Source organism: Schistocerca piceifrons, chromosome 1, assembly GCF_021461385.2.
Source record: "Schistocerca piceifrons isolate TAMUIC-IGC-003096 chromosome 1, iqSchPice1.1, whole genome shotgun sequence".
Classification (NCBI taxonomy): Eukaryota; Metazoa; Arthropoda; class Insecta; order Orthoptera; family Acrididae; genus Schistocerca; species Schistocerca piceifrons.
In genome coordinates this window covers 255,127,258-255,145,846 of record NC_060138.1, presented here as the reverse complement: position 1 = coordinate 255,145,846, position 18,589 = coordinate 255,127,258, and the positions used below count along the sequence as shown (strand labels likewise).

Genomic DNA, 18,589 nt, shown 5'->3' with positions numbered 1-18,589 from the left:
TGCGTGCCTTCCCCATTCTACACATGGACAGCACATTCACTGATACTACTTGCACTGCTCACATGTCTGACTAGCAGCCATTTCTCACAAGATGACACTGCTATCACCTGGAGGGGTTTATATACAGGTCAATGGTCACACAGTTCGGATTGATCAGTGTGCAAACCAAAGAACAGGATTGCAGGTGTAAACAACGTTACAAGTGCCAAGTTAAAAGTTAAACAAAACAGAAAGAAGATACAAACAGAGCCATGACAGACACAAGCAGATGGTAAATGTACTTGTTATGCCCCCCCCCCCCTGCCCCCCCCCCCCCAAATCCAGTCGTGTTTTGTGCAGCCAATCAAAATTTCATAAAGGGGAAAGATGACATAATTCTATCTGCACATTAGGGATAAACTCAGGAATACTTTTAAGGCATTTCATTATTCCCTCCTCTTCTGAAATGTTAAGCAGATAGGCCTTAGATTAATTACACAAAATATTTAGATTTGTGGACATTAGTAATACACTGTCCATTCGCATAGATGTGTAATAGAGCCATTGTCGAGTTGTTCTTATCACAGTGTTCTCTTCAAATCTAAATCTGAAATCTCTCCCCATCTGGCCTACATATTTTATTAGGTAACAGTGGCAAAAAATCTTCCACACACGCTTACCACTGAAGAGGCCAGACCCCGATGTCTCACAGAAACACTACGATTCTTGGGTATGAAAGTGGGTATAACCTCTATTCACTGCTTTGACTGCTGTATCATTTAAGGAGTGCAGAGATGGGTACACACCTCACCCACAATAACAAATTAGTGAATAAAATCAGTTTGATTTTTCTTAAATCAGTTCAAGCTTTACCAAGAAATATATTCAGTCACTGCTTGTTGGTCAGCATTCAACAACAGTAGGGTTTGCACATCAGAACAATTTTATTGTATATATTGAAATTTTTTTAGAAATTTTAGCAGGAAAGCTCAAAACAGAAGGCAGCCATGGGTTGGTGTGCCAATCGGAATGTCAAAAAAGCCTCACCTTCAATGTGAGAGATGCCAGAGGAAGAGGTGAGCATTGGCACACAACCTCAGTGAGGCAGACAGAAATGCATATGTTGCTGTGCTACGTAACAATGAACTATGAGGTAACACTACATAACTTCAACACCCAAGCACCACTGCAAAAACAAATGCATGCAGAAAGAACCAACCTCAGCGGCTGAGAATAATTACCGAATTACCACAGTGAGGCAAGGAGCACTGACGGAACTGACAGATGGCGGCAAATGTGCTCATACAACAAGAGCCATGGTGTCATAGGTGTGGGCTTGGGCCTTTAAATAACAAGGTTTTTGGACTTCAGAGACACATTCAGTGATGCTGTCCACCACTCTGAAAACTCTTATAACTCTGTTCATTTTACATGATAAATAAAAGTTATTGCATTGTGTCACTCATGCCTCCAGGTGTAAACTGGATCACTCACTATCATTCCAAGGTTCAGCTTCCTATTCACAACATGACCCCTGCTCCCCAGGTCGCAACAGTAGCAACATTTTGCACACAGATTTCTCATAGTTAAATAATCATACCAAATGTGTATCTCTTCTGAAATTCCTTGGCCACGTGCCCTCAAATAAAATTTTCATTATTGATTGCTCAATGGCATACTTGTGTGTGTGTGTGTGTGTGTGTGTGTGTGTGTGTGTGTGTGTGTGTGTGTGTGTGTGTGTGTGGGGGGGGGGGGGGGGGGGGGGGAAGTATCAGTCATCCGACTCGTTTGCTGTGGTCCGACATGAATTCCTTTCCTGTGTCAACAAATTCATTTCAGAATAGCATCTGCATCCAAAGTCCTCAATTATTTGCTGGATATATTCCAACCTCAGTCTTACACCACTGTTTTTACTCTTTACAAATTTCTCTGGTAGCTAGGAAGTCATTTCTTGATATCTTAACACATGTCTTTACATCCCGTCCCTTCTTCTTGCCAATGTCTTCCATGTTTCTATTCTTCTCCAAGTCTGGAGAACCACCTCATTTTTTATCTAATCAGTCCACCTAATAGTCTTCAGCATCCTTCTATACTAACACATCTCAAACTCTTCAGTTCTCTTCTTCTCAACTTCACTCAAAGTCCATGATTCACTTCCATAAATGCTGTGCTCCAGCCGTACATTCTCAGAAATTTCTTCCTCCTTATAAAGCTTAATTATTTTTTGACAAACTTTTGTTGGCAATAAACTGTTCAAAAGATTTGCATTACATAACCATGTGCTAGATAATTCAATTTATCAAGCTGATTGTAGACTTAACAGTTACTGCACAACATGTACCAAAGTAAAGAAAGCAGCACTACATCATTGGCATTAATGACATACAAGGGACAATTTGAAAAAAATTTCATTATCCTCATGTATTACATTAAGAAACAAAAAAAGTTACAATTAATTTATCTGCCAATATGTGTAGTGTCCCCCTGGTGAAGTTCAGAAAAGCTCAGAACTTTTTTTAATTTTAACTAATGATGTGACACTGCTTCATTTTTCAGTCAATTCCATATTGCAGGACAAAAATAAAATAAAATGAAATAAAAGAAAGGAAGAGGAGGAGGAAGGGGGTAACAAAAAGGTTAAGCTCAAAATACATCTACATACAAGCAACCGATGATGCTCAGTGAATATTACTGTTATGGAATATGGCATTTTATACTGAGTAGGGAAAATGACTATATCACTAGGAGCATACTATGTATTTATTGCTAACTGTGTGACATAAACGTAAACACTTGTCTGTGATCCACATACCTTCCTTATTGCAGCCTTTAATGCATTTGCACCTTTGTAACTTAACAATTTGCATTTTGTGTAGGCTGGTGACAAGAGTTTTATCCACGATTTGGGATGTAATTCCAGGTAACATAACATAGTGGAAATATTTTCTTGTGGTATGTCTAATGCTCTCACAGTTTCATCAACTGAAAATGCGACTTCATGACCAGGACATTTAACACCTGTCTGTTTTTTGGGAACTTCCTGATCAGTACAGCTTTCATGATTTCTAATTTCAGTCTCAGAATCATGAGTTGGATCTTTGAGGTCACTGGCATCTTCAAAGTTTACATTTTCCAACAACTCTGAAAGTCTTGCACATCTGCAGGGAATAAAAACTCTCTGCAACAATTTTCTGATTGTGTGACGGTCAACAGAATCTCCATGAATGTGACGCCGCAGCTCCCGCTTATCACCACCCTGTAACAATTATGACATTAAAAATTCAATTTTAAATAAATAAACTACTTAATAAATACCTCTCAAACAGAAGTAATTTACAGTTTATTAACACAGTTTTACTTAGCATTATAAAAGATTTACAGACAAGCAAACTGTGGTGGTGATGGTCATAGTAGCAGCAGTAGTAGTACTAGTAGTAGTGGGAGGGGGGAGGGGGTGAGAGAGAGAGAGAGAGAGAGAGAGAGAGAGAGAGAGAGAGAGAGAGAGAGAGGGGGGGGGGGGGGAGGATATGCGTCTTTCACTGTAATTTACAATTACAAACTGACACCAAAATTTAATGTTCACTCGTAAAATCCACAAGGACTATAGACAAAATATAGGTATGTTCCATCACACTCTTACATCCACTTCCTATATGCAGGGAAGCATACTTAACATTGTTTCATAGTGCAGAATTTGAAGACAAATGAAGTCAAAAAAAATGTGGTGTATTGTGAGAAGTTGTTGCAATTTATTGCTGAAAGAGAGGCGCAGTTCAGACACAAGGTTTGGCGGCATTTATCTGCCTTAGTAAATTTCCAAAACCGCTGAAAATAATATCACTGAACGAATGAGTAAGATTTTGCAGGAACCGAAACAGTCTCGATCACGAATTTCTTTATTTAATTCAGTTACCGGTTTCATTACGATCATTGTCAGATTAATCTGTCTCAAACTTAGCAAAATAAGCAAACAAAATCATTGCTAAAATTTGTATTTGGTTCTTTTAGTAAGCATTTGAAGATGGAACAATCATTAAAACCAGTAACTGAATTACATAAAGAAATTTGAAATCAAAGATTGTGTTAGTTTCTAGGAATTCCTAAACACTGGAGCACTACACTCTTCAAGGACATAATATGCCAGCCCTCATCAAAATGTGTTTCTACAAATTACTGGGTGATCTGTCACTTGTATGACTGAAGTTACTGATATACAACTACAGTAAAGTGGTGAAACTTAATACACTCTTATGGGCAGTATGTTAGGGAAAATAGAATATTCAAAGACTTGAATCTTACTCGATCACCAAATCTATCCGAACCCAACATTTTCCTACAGGATGTGTTAAAAGAATGTGAATAGAATTAACCCTCAGGCAGCCGAACAACTGGAGACTTGCTACAATATTTACCCACGTAGAAGCCTATGCCATTTTTTAAGATTCAGCTTCAGAGGATTTTATTTTTAAAATATTCTGATTAATCAAAATTACAAACTGTTTTACTGATATAAAGTATCTACTTAAGAAAGTAAACATTACACAATATTAGTTATTATCTACATTTTGTTAATACAAGGGGAAATAAAGTGAACAGAAAGAAATGGTTTACATTAATTTTTATCTTCATTTCCTTTCTTGCTTACTTACTATCTAAGCCGGTCGTCTATGGTATCACATTTTTTATCATGACACCACCACTAACTTCATATCATTATCTTCACGTTTAAGCCTACTGATATTTCTTCCTTTCTGACCCTTCACCCTTGGCATGTCCTCTTCTGAGTCATTCATTGCATTGGATATGCAGCACTTTTTAAAACCTTTCATAACAGATTCACTTGAGATCCTGTGCCAGGCACTAAGGATCCAATAGCCCAGCATGGATATTGAGGGTCTCTTTAACTCCCTCCCCCCCCCCCCCCCCCCCCCCCCCCCCCCCCCCCCGCCCCTGGAGTGAGAGCACAGTCTCCCTGGAGAAGACTCACTGAAAATCCACTGCAGACAAACCTTAAAGTGTCTATCCACAACAACATCCGTTACTTGAAATTGTGAAGTCATATTACCAAGAATTATTAACAAGTCTGTACATTTTTTGCTATCAGATCCTTAACTTCCTGGGCAAGGTGCCCCCTGAAAGAGTCCAGCACCAACATTTTCCTTCCATTTAGCAGAGAGCCCGGTATTCTGTTCCAAACAACCAATACAACATCAGGTCATTTGCCACCCATCACTTTTGGAATCTAAAGATACATCCTGCAGGCAGTTTTTCCTTTGGTACGGTTTTTCAGCAGAGAATCACATATGGGAGGAGCTTCCTTCCATCTGCTAGTGCACCCAGCATTACTGTTAGTCTGGCCTTTTCACTGTCAGAACCTTGTATAGGAATACTTTTAATTCACTTCAAATCAACAGTAACATTTGATATCAATCTCAATAAACAGGTGAACTAAGTTAAATATAGGAACAGAACACACAAAGAAAACTGAAAGAAATACAAGAAACGAAATAAGGAAGACAGATATAATTGTGTTACTTACTCAGCTTGGAGCCAAAAGTACATACAAATTTTTGTTTTATTTACAATTCTTGCAAGTCAGTTACTAGGAAAGGCTCCTAATTTAGGTAAACACAGAATGACTACTCACTTTACTATCAAGAAAAAGATGACAGAAAGCTGGCTGACCATCACGTCCAGCACGACCAACTTCTTGCACGTAACTTTCAAAGCTTTTTGGCATATTGTAGTGAATGACAGCACGAATGTCTCTCTTATTTATTCCCATGCCAAAAGCTACTGTTGCTACAACAATTCTTAGTTTTCCTGAAAAATAGAATAAAAATTAGGCATATCTAGCTTTCCAGAAAATCACCCAAATCTTCCAAAGAGATTATTCAATTCCCTAATTACAATAATATAGCAAATGCAACTATTAAGAGACGACATAAAGAGATACCCTTTTCTAAGTGAGAATACAATGGGAAAAAAGAAGGCTAAAGCACAAATCTGAGTGGTATAATCTAAACCTTGTTTCTCTGCACTCTTCTACACAAAATCTGTAGAACAGCACATATAACAGGTCACCATGTAACATATACTAATAAATATGAACCTGTAGTCCACTGCGCAAACATGTGGACATCACATGGGGTCAATGCCATGCCAACTGTAGGTAGAATTATCACTGAGCACCACTTGGACAACATCAGAGAGAAGTCATACGGAAAGATCCAGTGACTTGCCTCGGTGTGAGAGGATTTAACATTCAGAAAAGCAGACCACCTTTTCACATGAGATTCTGTTACTATAAAGAACGATGTAAACAGGTCATGTTGTCTTCTCTGTTTTTCAGCCTATTTTTCCTCTGTTATATAGGTTATAGCATCTTTTGCTACTGTAATAGAAGTCTTACTAAGGTATTATGACAATATGCATTTAGCTTTATTTTATAGCCTTTTCAGTGGTTACTGTAACAATATCATTTTTCTTGCAATTCTATTGCTATGACTGTGAACAATTCTCGTGTTTTAAGTTACTACTATAAAGAGTGTTAAATTATCTTTGTTGTGGTACTAATGTCCTTTTTATGTTCTTCACACACGTGTGAGAGATTTTGTACACAATACTTTCACCGACATGCAATATATTCATGTTTTTTTGTTAGGTCCATTGCTAGCTCATCCTTTCGTGTATTTTGTTTTGATATTGTGTGAGGTGGCAATCTTTTATTTTGCCAGTAATGTGTGTGTGTGTGTGTGTGTGAGAGAGAGAGAGAGATGAGAGAGAGAGAGAGAGAGAGAGAGAGAGAGAGAGAGAGAGCGCAATTGTAGACGCTCTCACTACCACCAAATCAAAACAGAAAATGATCACATCCCACAATACTGAAATAAAATACACATAATTGAGAGATGGTAGTGGACATCCACAAGAAAGAAATGTAAATACATGAAATGTCAATGAGGGTACCATGTACAAAAATCTAACACTTATTCAGAAACAACATAGTCCCACTATGAGTAATGATAGAAATACATTAAAGCATGAGACCTGTTCAAGAGCCTAGCAAACAGAATTGTAAGAAAATTTGTATTGTTACAGTAAGGCATCGTTATATCAGTTGCAAAACATAGTATAACCTATTACCTTGATTCATGTTATTTTGAATCTGGATGCTCATATCACTGACAGTGTCTGAAACAACCGCTGATACTTCTAACACTTGGCTTAAGAAAACACAACTTGGGCTTTGGTGTTACATCTCAACAGTTGCCATCAAATGAGTCCAAATCAGCTGGTCCGAAAACCAACAAGGACTTGCTAACATCGAGTACTGAGTTTCCGGAAGAAAGGATATTTGACCCCTTATGTTTACAAATTACTACTATTACTACATATCACGGAAGGCAGGATGAGGATCGCTTCTAAAGTGCTGAAACGAGTCTCTAACCAGGTTCACACAATGAATGTATATCACACATTAGTAACGGTAATGTGAAATAGTAATCAAAGGTATGATCTGAAAACATGTAAATTAGAATAAAAATGTACATTTCAGAAGTATTTTCTGTTACAACCATAGTAGACTAAAAACAACAGGAACCACAAACTGGCATGTTAAACCCCTATTACACAATGCTACTAAGATGTAATCCTCTGCAACAGTACCAAAAGCATACACGTTTGGAACTGCAGATCAGTGCACATCGACCGATTACATGATAGACGCGGGATACTCACAGCACAAATCTGTGTGTGCACTAGGTTGCAATAATGGGCGAAATTGGAGGGAGAATGTCCGAGTCTTGTAAAGTTGTTCACTCAAATAAAAAATATCTGTGAGGTCAAGGTTCTTATTTATTAAATAAACAATTCTTGTTGTCTTATGAAGCTATCACGGAATTGTGCTATTACTGTTCTTAATTATGGGTTCAACTGTTCCTTTTATATGATGACACTTGTTTCCACAAGGATATTTGATGTAAATTGATGTTTATATAGAATTTTGCACATGGAAAATGCAGTATTTTCGGAGCTATTGCTCTGACAGTGTCTGTAACTCTTGCGATTAGGGCAGAACGATGAGAAGCAAAAAATCAGACATTGTTGGATTGGATGCCGGCTGGGAAGAAGGCGAGATGGCCTTAATAAAGTAACTGAGGCCTGAAACTCCAAATGAATTTCTGAAATTTGTGAGAGCGGATGTGGCTTGTTTAGACAAGCTGCTGACAATGATACAGGAAGGAATTCGTTCAAGTGACACAGTAATTTGGGGGGCGTTTCATCTGATTGGAAGTTAGAATCAAACCACTTGTTTATTCATCTTGTGAGCAGACACTCCCACTGACTATAGCCAGTTCTCCTTCCTAGCATGGTGAAATAAAGGAAAAGATGTAGTCAAATCAAACAAAAACTTTCATCAATTAAGGTGCTACATACACAAATTGAAAATCACACATGTAAAGTGACATGCATATTTACTCAGAAATAAATGACTGCTAATGTACCTTATTATGAAACAGTGGGTCGTGAGGATCATACAGGTACTGTAGCGATTTGAGAATTTCTGTGTAAATTGTAGAACCACTCAGCCTTCTACCGTCTTGAACACACGATAGTCTGGATATGAGTGTGGAATGGTAGAATCCTACCCACTGTGCGTCACATGTTTGTGTGCGCAGGTTTAAAATCAGTCGCGGGAAGATAGTAGACATGGCGGTCGGACGGCATCGACAAGTATCTGGCAGGCAATCCATACACGTTTTAAAAAAAAGTACTCTTGTAGACTCTTAACGCAACCTTGTTAGAGGCAAGACTCATTTTATGATTCACGTTAAGAAAGATCATGGTATCCAAGCCAACTTTCTTTCAAGTATAACTCAATTTGTTTCTAATGTCCGACTGTCCGAGAGACTTGCAGGAAGTTACACATTCATGTGGAAAGTGAAATTTTTATTGTGTATGGAGGTCAAATACATTGTTAGTTGACGAAAAGTAAAGTTTGTAGGTCTACTTATTTCGTAAGTAGAAAGAATCTAAAAATTCCTGAACCTAGCGTTATTTGACGGAGAAGTAGTCAAGCGGGTTTTCAGCAGCCTGATATTCGGTAAAGAAGAGTGGCTGCAAATTCCAATTAAGTCATCTCGTAAAGAAGTGGAAGGTGGTTTGAGGGAATAGGCAGATATAACCCAGAACCACACTGACACTTTAAGTCGTCAGAACGTTAAAACGTGGCGACCTGTGTGAAAAGACCGAGAAAACAGGAATTTTAAGTCAAAAACGAGAGAAGAAGCTGGTATCTGTTGTCATAGAAACCAAACATAATAAGACAAGGGAATTATCCAAGACATTGGAAAATGTTCAAGTATCCAATGGAACAAAATTTAAATGGAAAAGCATTGAAGAAATGAAAAATTCAGAACGCTAAAAACAGTAAAGAAGATTTCGACATATTTGTCTACGAAGAAGTACGTATAGAACACTTCAGCTAAGAAGATTCAGTGCAGGGAGTATACAGCTTTCACACACATCGCAGGGACGCAGACACGGAAACCAACATACATCCAATGCTGCCGGCACCAGCTGCTGTTCACTCATGCTGACCTGCCTCCACATCCACTCACCTACGCAACGAGAATTCTACGCCAGGTGAGCGTGAAACAAAACTTGATTACTTTAGTACGAAGTGGTACAAGATACTATTGAGTGAACCGTTATTGTGTAATTATCATATTTAGTTTTAAATGCATAGAAGAGCTAAGGCATATAAAAGTATATGGAAAATATACAACAGGTTGGGGAAACTCAAGACCCAGCAATAGCCATGAAGATTAGCAAAGAAGTGCCTGACGGGGCTGAGATGATAAATTTAACAGGAGCTCAGAGTCTTAAATTAAACTCATTAAATTCTCAATTAAATGCTCAGAGTTTATCCAAGAAACAGACTTGGTAAATTCTCAATTAAATACTCAAACAACAAATTTAGGTTTATTAAATGCCAAAGTCGACTCTCAAAGCAAGGAATTTAGTAATCTTTGCGAAGCCATGGGCGTTCTGGAGACTGAATTTGACGCCATAAGTAATAAAGTAGAGAATTTAAAAATAGATTAAAAGAACGAGTTGACACATTCTTTGACCACTCATATAAATCATACGTTTACTGACCTTAGTCAGAAACAGAATGACACTTTTCACAATTTATCAGAAATGTTAGAACTTGAAATTGAGAACAAATGTAATAATGCAGAATCAGAACTTATCGAAAAGTTAGGATCTTTTGAAAACATGTACAATATTAAATATAATGATGTAAGACAGGGAATGAATACTTTGAATGATTGGCATTAACTCATTATGCTTATCTACACTCTCTTTCAATCGCAAATTACAGGTGTCAATACACGGGTAGATAATGTAGAAAGGAATTTCAAAGAGAAAATAGCTAACTCCAATATTATAAATGTAATTAGTTTGTGGGAACAATTTGGAGAAATTATAGATCGAAAGGTTACCGACAGAATAACACCCGGGAATGTATTGCCTATTCCTTCTTCCGAACTTAATGATACCAGGAAGGGTATGGACGACCTGTGGAGAGAAATAAAGTTTATCCAAGACAAAAGTAGAAAAACAGGTAACTTCACCTAAGGTAATGTTAACTAGTGAAGTGGTGACTGATTTGCAAAGGGGAGCTAATTCAGGGTTAACTAGACAATTCCCCAAATTTAAGCCAGACAGAGATGTACATCCGACCCCTTTCTTAAGGATTTAACCAAGCTTTGCCAACAAATTGGGAAGATTCCAAGAAGATCGAATTTGCTGTGGAGTATCTTCTAGGGGGAAGCCTCAGAATGGGGAACAGTAAATATTGAGAATTTTTCCTCTTGGGAAGACTTTCAAAAGAAATTTAAAAAGAAGTACTCGTCTGCCAGTGCTCAAGAAAAGTTAATATCAAATCTATGAGACCCAAAATATTATAATAATACTTGGGGTACTATAAGGAAATATTTTGATTGGCATTTAACACAAGCAAAAAAAAAGGGGGGGGGGGGGGGGAAATACAGTGTAAAGGGTGTAAAATTGCATATCCCCCAGGGACGTTAACATTCTGAGTTAAAGGGCGGAGTAATGACCGTCGGATCCCGAGTTGTTTTCGGTGTTTTTTCCAAATAGTTTCCTGCACCGAATTCCTTTAAAATCTAGAACTATTCTGTAATCTTATTGCTTAGAAAACCGGATATGATTATGAAATAGAGAATAACCTAAGAGAATCACAGAAAAAAGTGATATCTAAACGAAATAAACTGAGTAGAGTATTATATTTGTGGAAAATATAATAAGATGTGACTAGCTGAACACCTGTTATACCGTAATGTACAGATTTTCCATTTTGTATAGAGTATTTTATACCTTTTATGAGAAGTGATACAGATGGGTAGGTTTGTATAAATTTTGAAAGTGGTGGGTATTGTAGCTAAAAGCACAATTTACAAGAACAGATAAATCATGACTAACACAAAACACACATCACACCTTTCAAACAAGCCTCACAAAGAAGTGTGCCTGATATTTTATCATTTTCCGTTTTCATATGGTTGCTATGATTTCCTTTTTTTCCTTTCTTACTTCTCATTTGAGGACCTGTCAATTTTTTTCCCTCTTTCCATATTCAAAAACTTCTATCGCTGATATGTAGTGATTCGAAAATTTCTGTGTAAATTCTAGAACCACTCTGCCTTCTACTGTCTCAAACACACAATATTCTGGATATGAGAGTGGGATGGTAGAATCCTACCTACTGCACATCACATGTTTGTGTGTGCAGGTTTAAAATCAGTCACAGGAAGAAAGTAGACAAGGCGGTCGGACGGCAGCAACAAGTACCTGGCGAGCAATCCATAGATGTTTTATTGAGTGTGTAAGGAAGAACCATGGGGTTTATATGTAGCTCTGTGCTTATTGTGTCATTGAATATTGTTATTAAAACAAGAACAGTTTAAAAAAAAGTACTCTTGTAGACTCTTGACGCAACCTTGTTAGGGGCAAGACTCATTTTATGATTCTTATTAAGAAAGGTCATGGTATCCAAGCCAACTTTCTTTTAACTGTAACTCAAACTGTTTCTAATGTACAACTGTAAGCGAGACTTGCGGGAAGTTACATATTCATGTGGAAAGTGAAACTTTTATTGTGTATGGAGGTCAAATACATTAGTTGACAAAAAGTAAAGTTTGTAGGTCTACTTATTTCATAAGTAGAAAGAGTGTAAAATTCCTGTACCTAGCGTTATTCCATGGAGATGAAGTCAAGAGGGTTTTCAGCAGCCTGCTATTCAGTAAAGAAGAGTGGCTGCAAATTCCAAGTAAGTCATCTCGTAAAGAAGTGGAAGGTGGTTTGGGGGAATAAGCTGATATAACCCAGATCCACACTCATACCTTAAGTCATCAGAACATTAGAGTACTATTACTTGCTACACACCTGGGCTAGGATGTTTAATGCTTGTTTGGTCCATTCCATTATTAGAATATGAAGCAATCGTACAAAGAATCTATAAAGAAAGTCTGCTGGCAAAAAATATTGCTTTTGTTTAATTACTTCAGTTATGAAAATTTGCTCACTCAAATATATGCCAAAATCTCCCGCACAAAAACCTGAAGTTAGGCCACAGATGTCAACTGTTACAATAAAAACAATAACAAGCATAAAGCAATCTCCGAGTATCCCCTTCTGTGTATGTCTGCATTACCGTCGCCTAGCGCGTACAGCAGATTCATGGAAGTTTACAACCAGCATCTATTTTCGCACATGGAAATATCTATTGATTCTCTTAGTTCCACCCTTTCTACAGCCAAGTGATCGACATGCTAGACCTGTACTGTTCACTGTAGGTCGCTGTTTAATACCACCTCTAAAAAAATAAAAATGCAAGGCCCTACACATCACAATGAAGAACTGCAGCAACAAAATATCAACACACAAAATGACAAGGGACTGAACATTACCAAAGCCACTCATCACTAAGTTAATACTTGCTAAATTATTGATTTATTTGAAGTATCTATGTACTGTATAGCAGTTTTTGAACATTTACCTGCCATGAAAGCTTGCTGAACAGTTTTCCTGCGAAATGCAGTAAGGCCAGCATGGTAGGCCTCAGCATTCCAAGAAACACGGCCTCGCCTCGCATTTGATTCACGTTTGGTGGGATCCTGTAAAATTTAGGTTCATTACAAGTAATTTATTTTCTCTGTGCAGCACTTAGTTATGTTAAACCCAACAGTACATGTTTCTAATGATCTGACTCATTTTAATATTGTGACTAGAAATTACAAACCAAAGTAATTATCTGTAACACGATACACTGATGAAAACAGAGAATAAAAATGGTAAAAACCAAGGTAGCACCAGAAAGTTCAGTGCCTAGAAAGCAAATTACTTTTGTTTGAGTTGTATCTTTGCTCACGTAGTCCCGTACAATTCACATAGAAAGAAGTAACAACAACAACGATGATGATGATGATGATGATGATGATAAAAGTGTGGAGCAGAATCACTGGTTGGATACGTGATGAAAAAGAATAGAAAATACGCAGAAAAAATCATCACAAACAATTTTCACTTCCTCATTTTTAAGGCAGATAATCAGCCTCTTTTACATATGAGTACTGCATGTTGTACCTTCATATTCAGTTACCAACAAACCTTAAATTGCTGTGGTTGATTGACACAACCTTTTACAACATTTATTTTTCAATCAGGTTGTTATAAATTAAGAACGATCCTTGTTGTTTTAAGATTTTATTGCTGTAGTAGTACAAACATTTTACTACAGAAAATGTCAACAAGCATGAGGTTAAAGTAGCTTCTATTTAAATCATGTATGGCATAAGCAGTGCAATGAACCAAAATATTCTGACATTCTTCAAGTCATCATACCCTGACAGTGCACATGCTCTGTCAAAAAAGGAAAGAAGGAAAACTAAGATTTAACATCCTACCAAGAATGGGCCCAATACAGACAGAGCAAAAGCTCAGTTCACTCAAGAATGGAGCAGGAAATTTGCTTTTTAGGTTTCAGAGAAACCAACTTGCCATTTGCTTTTGGTGATTTATGGAAACCGTGGAAAACGTAAACGTGATTGGTTGATCGGGGACTGTAAATCCACTCTTTCCAAATGTAAGTCCTGTTTCTTATTCACACCCAAACTTTCATCATGCGTGAAGGAAACAAACATGATAAAGGATGCTTAAACATTAAAGTGATCTTTTTCTGGAATTTCACAACAAAATTCCTCCTTCACCTAATGGAAGAGGAGGATTAAATTGAAAGTATACTAGCCAAGTGCAGGGCTCCACTTGACATAACTATGGAAATCAAGTAGCTGATACAACATTACTGTTGACTGTTGTGGTGCCACTACCCAGAAGATGTTCATCATCAAAAGCAACCTCAGATGAGAGACTCAGAATCTGGCATAAAAACCAGCTCCAAAGGAAAACCTCATTCCAAAAACTGACAACAGAAGGATCCAAATGCAACCTGCAGAAATGTGCTTTCATGCAACCATCTCTCACATTTTGGAGTGAAACCTTCTGTCATTGGGTTAACATCAATAAAGGACCAATTTGTGGCCCTCACCCACAAGGAAATGATGTCTAATGTCCTATGTGGTTTCCTAGCAACTTACAGGATCATCCTGATTGATGCCCACAGCCCAGTGGAGCGGCTTCATGGCTGTTCATCATCACAGACTCTTTAAACAAGCTATGTCTGCCACCAGCACATGTCATTGCCTAGCCCACTCCTTTTGGGTGAGCAACCCAGCGCAGGTCCCCAAGCTCAAACACAACCTGATACATGCCTGTGGAAACATCTCTCCATGATTTTTACTGTGGCCTGAATCCATGGACTTTGGTAACACTTCCACAGTCACTTTCAATTTCATCAGCCTGGTCAGCATCCGCAGGTTTCTCTGCCCCTGGTGGACTCTCCAGATCTATAGAGGCTCAATAAACTTCCAAGAGGGGTCTCATCCAGTCCAGGCCTTTCGTAGCAATGCCCATCGATATCAACCTGCTGCTTTTCCTGGTGGTGGCTCCCCAAATCAGAGGCTACCTGCATTCTTTCCATTCAGTAGTCACTGCTGGAAGGGAAGGGGGGGTAGGGAACTAGGGATGCCACCGGAAGTCACTATGGAAAAGGAGTAGATGACGCAAAATTACTGTCGGCTGCTGTGGTGCCACTAACAAATGAATGATTGTCATCAAAATCCCCACAAGTTTCATGTGTAACTCATCTTTAACAAAAGTGAAGACAACTCAGGATCTATGACACGTGCAAATAGAACTTTGAAAATTTTTGTAGTTGGGGAAGTGTTGGTTTCCTAACCATGGAGGAACTACAGTAACTACTAATGCAAATCAGACAGTGTTAACAGAATCTAACGATAGCTATATTACAGGCAGTGTAAGCATTACTGAATATACCAGGAACAACTCCAGTGCCACCCATGTTCATGGCTTTTCCACCATTTAATGAACAACATGAGAAATGCAATGCTTAGAACCAACATTCGCAGTTATACTTTTTTGGCTTGCCAAGTCTTCAATACGGAAAGACAAAAGACCAGGCTTCTGTCAGAAATCCCGAACTCCACTACAAAATCTAGAACCATTAACAGATCCAGCAGAACTTTGAGTTGCCTAGAATATTTTCTTTACTTCAAGAATATTTTTCAATAAAAACAGATGGTATTGCAGCCAGGTTAGATGTTCAGCTAGGGAAAAATGGTCCCAATCAATCTTGCAGACTGGACTGACAATCTACATGGATTAAGTAGAAATAGCAATTTCAAATGTATGCATGGGCAGAATTACGTGAACACTCTAATCAGGGACATTATAGTGCATCTTACACCTGACTTGGAAGTGAGGAACTTCTTCTTCTTCTTCTTCTTCTTCTTCTTCTTCCATTGGCACTACATTCCGGGATGGGACTTGGCCTCCTCAATAATAAGTGAGGAACCATGCACTGAGGAAACCGGATCTATCTCTGAAGAGTAATGCGATAAGTTTGGGCCTCTGAATCCATCCACATACTCCACAGTTTATTTATGATGAAAGAATCACATAACCTCCGGTGGAGCCCCACCTGCTCCAAGGCTCTGGAGAAAATTGTCAACAATCACACCAGGGGTGACAGTCCGCATCAGAAGCAATACTGTCGCCCGCCTGTAAACTTTGTTTCCTTTGCCATGCACTAAGCGAGTGCCCCCGTTAAGTGCCAAGCACAACACAGTGCAGCAATAAGAGAAATTCACAAGAGGTATACTGTAGCAGTTCCAAGACAGAAACCCTCCAACTTATGGAAGTGTACCAATTGAGTGATAAATCTGCAAAAGTGCAGACTTCTCATGATGTAATCTAGCTTTGGTTGGGCTACTCTCCATCCAGTCCACATAACGACAGCTGTAAAAGACCCAGAAGTATACACTAAGGTCCAAAAGAATTCCCCCTATAGGCCTAATAGCATTTGCAGCAAGTGCTCTTGAAAAGCACAGAAACTCACATAATAGTAGGTACAGAAAGGTGGTTGAAATCTGAAATTGCTTGCAGTGAGATTTTTGGAGAATATTTAAGTATTTGCTGGAAGGTTGGGCTCGTGGCAAACAGAGGTGGTGTATTTGTAGCAGTAGACAAGAAAGTCAAATACACCAAGACAGTAATTGAAGTTGTATGCGAGACTGTTTGGACAAGACTCAGTGTCATAGTTGGGCATCAAATGGTAACTGGATCCTTCATCGCCCACCAGACTCACCTCCTAATGCTTAAAAACTTTAGAGAAAATCTCAGTGTACGTAAGTCCCCAAATCGTACTGTAATCATTGGTGGAGACTTTAACCACCCACCGATCAACTGGGAAAAAGTGATAAGGTGTCCTGTGGAACATTATTACTTCTCTGAAAACTACTTACAACATGTAGTCCAGATCTCCACTCATGATGGAAGTAAGTTAGATCTAATGGCAATAAATAGATCTGACCTCTTTCAGTATGTCCACATCAAAACTAGTATCAGTGACCATGACGCAGTTGCGGCAACAATGATTATCAAAGTACAAAGGACAATTAAAACAAGCAGAAAAATATATAAGTTCATTGAACTAGATGAAAGAGCAGTCCTGTCATATCTGAATGAGGAACCGAAAATTTACTGCACAGGACAGGAGCATGTAGAGAAACTACGGCACAGGAGAAAGACTAGCTGACCATGCACTGATTAAATATACACCCAGTAGAACATTTCATAATGGGAGGGACCCTCCATGGTCTAGTCACTTTAAAGAAACTGCTAAAGAAACAGCGACTACCGCATAATAGGTGTAAAACAAAAAATACGGCTAAAGCTAGAGATACGCTGAATGAAATGCATTTAGTTGTCAATAGAGCAAATTGTGAAGCCTTCAGTGACTACTGCAGCAGATATTTTCGAAATATCTTTCCCAAAACCCAAAGAAATTCTGATAGTATGTAAAGACTTCTCGTGGCACCAAAGTTAGTCCAGCCATCCATGGACATGACAGGAACCGAAATTAGCGAAGCAAAAGCAGAAATGCTTAACTCTATTTTCACATGTTCCTTTACAAAGAAAAACTCCCCAATTTAATTCTCGTGCCCCTGAAAATATGGGTGAAATAGTTATCACTGTGAGTGGCATTGACGAACAGCTGAAATCCCTAAAACTGAACACAGCTCGAGCACCCGATGTAATTACTATCAGATTCTATTCTAAATTTGCAGCTCAGTGAGCCCCAGTAATTGGAAGAAACCACAATTCACACCTGTCTACAAGAAGGGTAAGAAAATGATTCACAAAATTACCGACAAATATCCCTGACATCGACTCATTGTAGAACCTTAGAACATATAATAAGCTCTAACATAATGAAGCATCTCAAACAGAATGACATCATCCATGCCAACCCGCAAGGATTCCGAAAACATCATTCATGTGAAAACCAACTCACACTTTCCTCACAAGATATACTGAAATCTTTGGATCAAGGCAGTCAGGTAGATGTAGTATTTACTGATTTCTGAAAAGCATTTGATTCAGAACATCCATGCTTACTGGATGAAGAGTCATCGTCAGATGTAGAAGTAACTTTGGGTGTGTCCCAGGGAAACGTGTTGGAACCCTTGCTGTTCATGTTGTATATTAATGACCTTGCAGACAATATTAATAGTAACCTCAGACTTTTTGCAGAAGACACATTTATCTATAGTGATGTACGAGGTCTGTTCAAAACATTCCGGTACATTCATAATTTCATGCCAGTAGTGTCTTGGAACGGAATGTGGTCGACATCCCTGCACACGCCTGTGTTTAATGTGTAACTGCCAAAATTTAATTGTTGTCTGTCTATTAGTTAGTTGTATGTCTATTAGCTATTGTTCAGTACTGTACTGAGTAGAACGTTGTGTAGCACAATTTGCCAATTTCGAGATGGCACGAATAAAGCAGCAACATGCCTGCATTAAATTCAAGAAAACCTTTGCAGAGAGACACAAAATGATGCAGGAATCCTACGGTGATGAGTGTTTCAGCCGTACTC

The 18,589-nt window shown here is 38.4% G+C and overlaps 1 protein-coding gene across 1 annotated transcript in view; it reads right to left on the bottom strand.

Moving 5' to 3' along the window:
* LOC124786866 (ATP-dependent DNA helicase Q4) overlaps positions 1–18,589 on the bottom strand; it is a 145,525-nt gene that overhangs the window by 14,860 nt on the left and 112,076 nt on the right. Inside the window, exons 8-10 of the mRNA XM_047254296.1 lie at positions 13,067–13,184; positions 5,627–5,802; positions 2,792–3,235 (exon numbers count right to left, since the gene is read on the bottom strand). Of these exons, the coding sequence (XP_047110252.1) occupies positions 2,792–3,235; positions 5,627–5,802; positions 13,067–13,184 (738 nt within the window). The remainder of the gene's footprint in view (positions 1–2,791; positions 3,236–5,626; positions 5,803–13,066; positions 13,185–18,589) is intronic.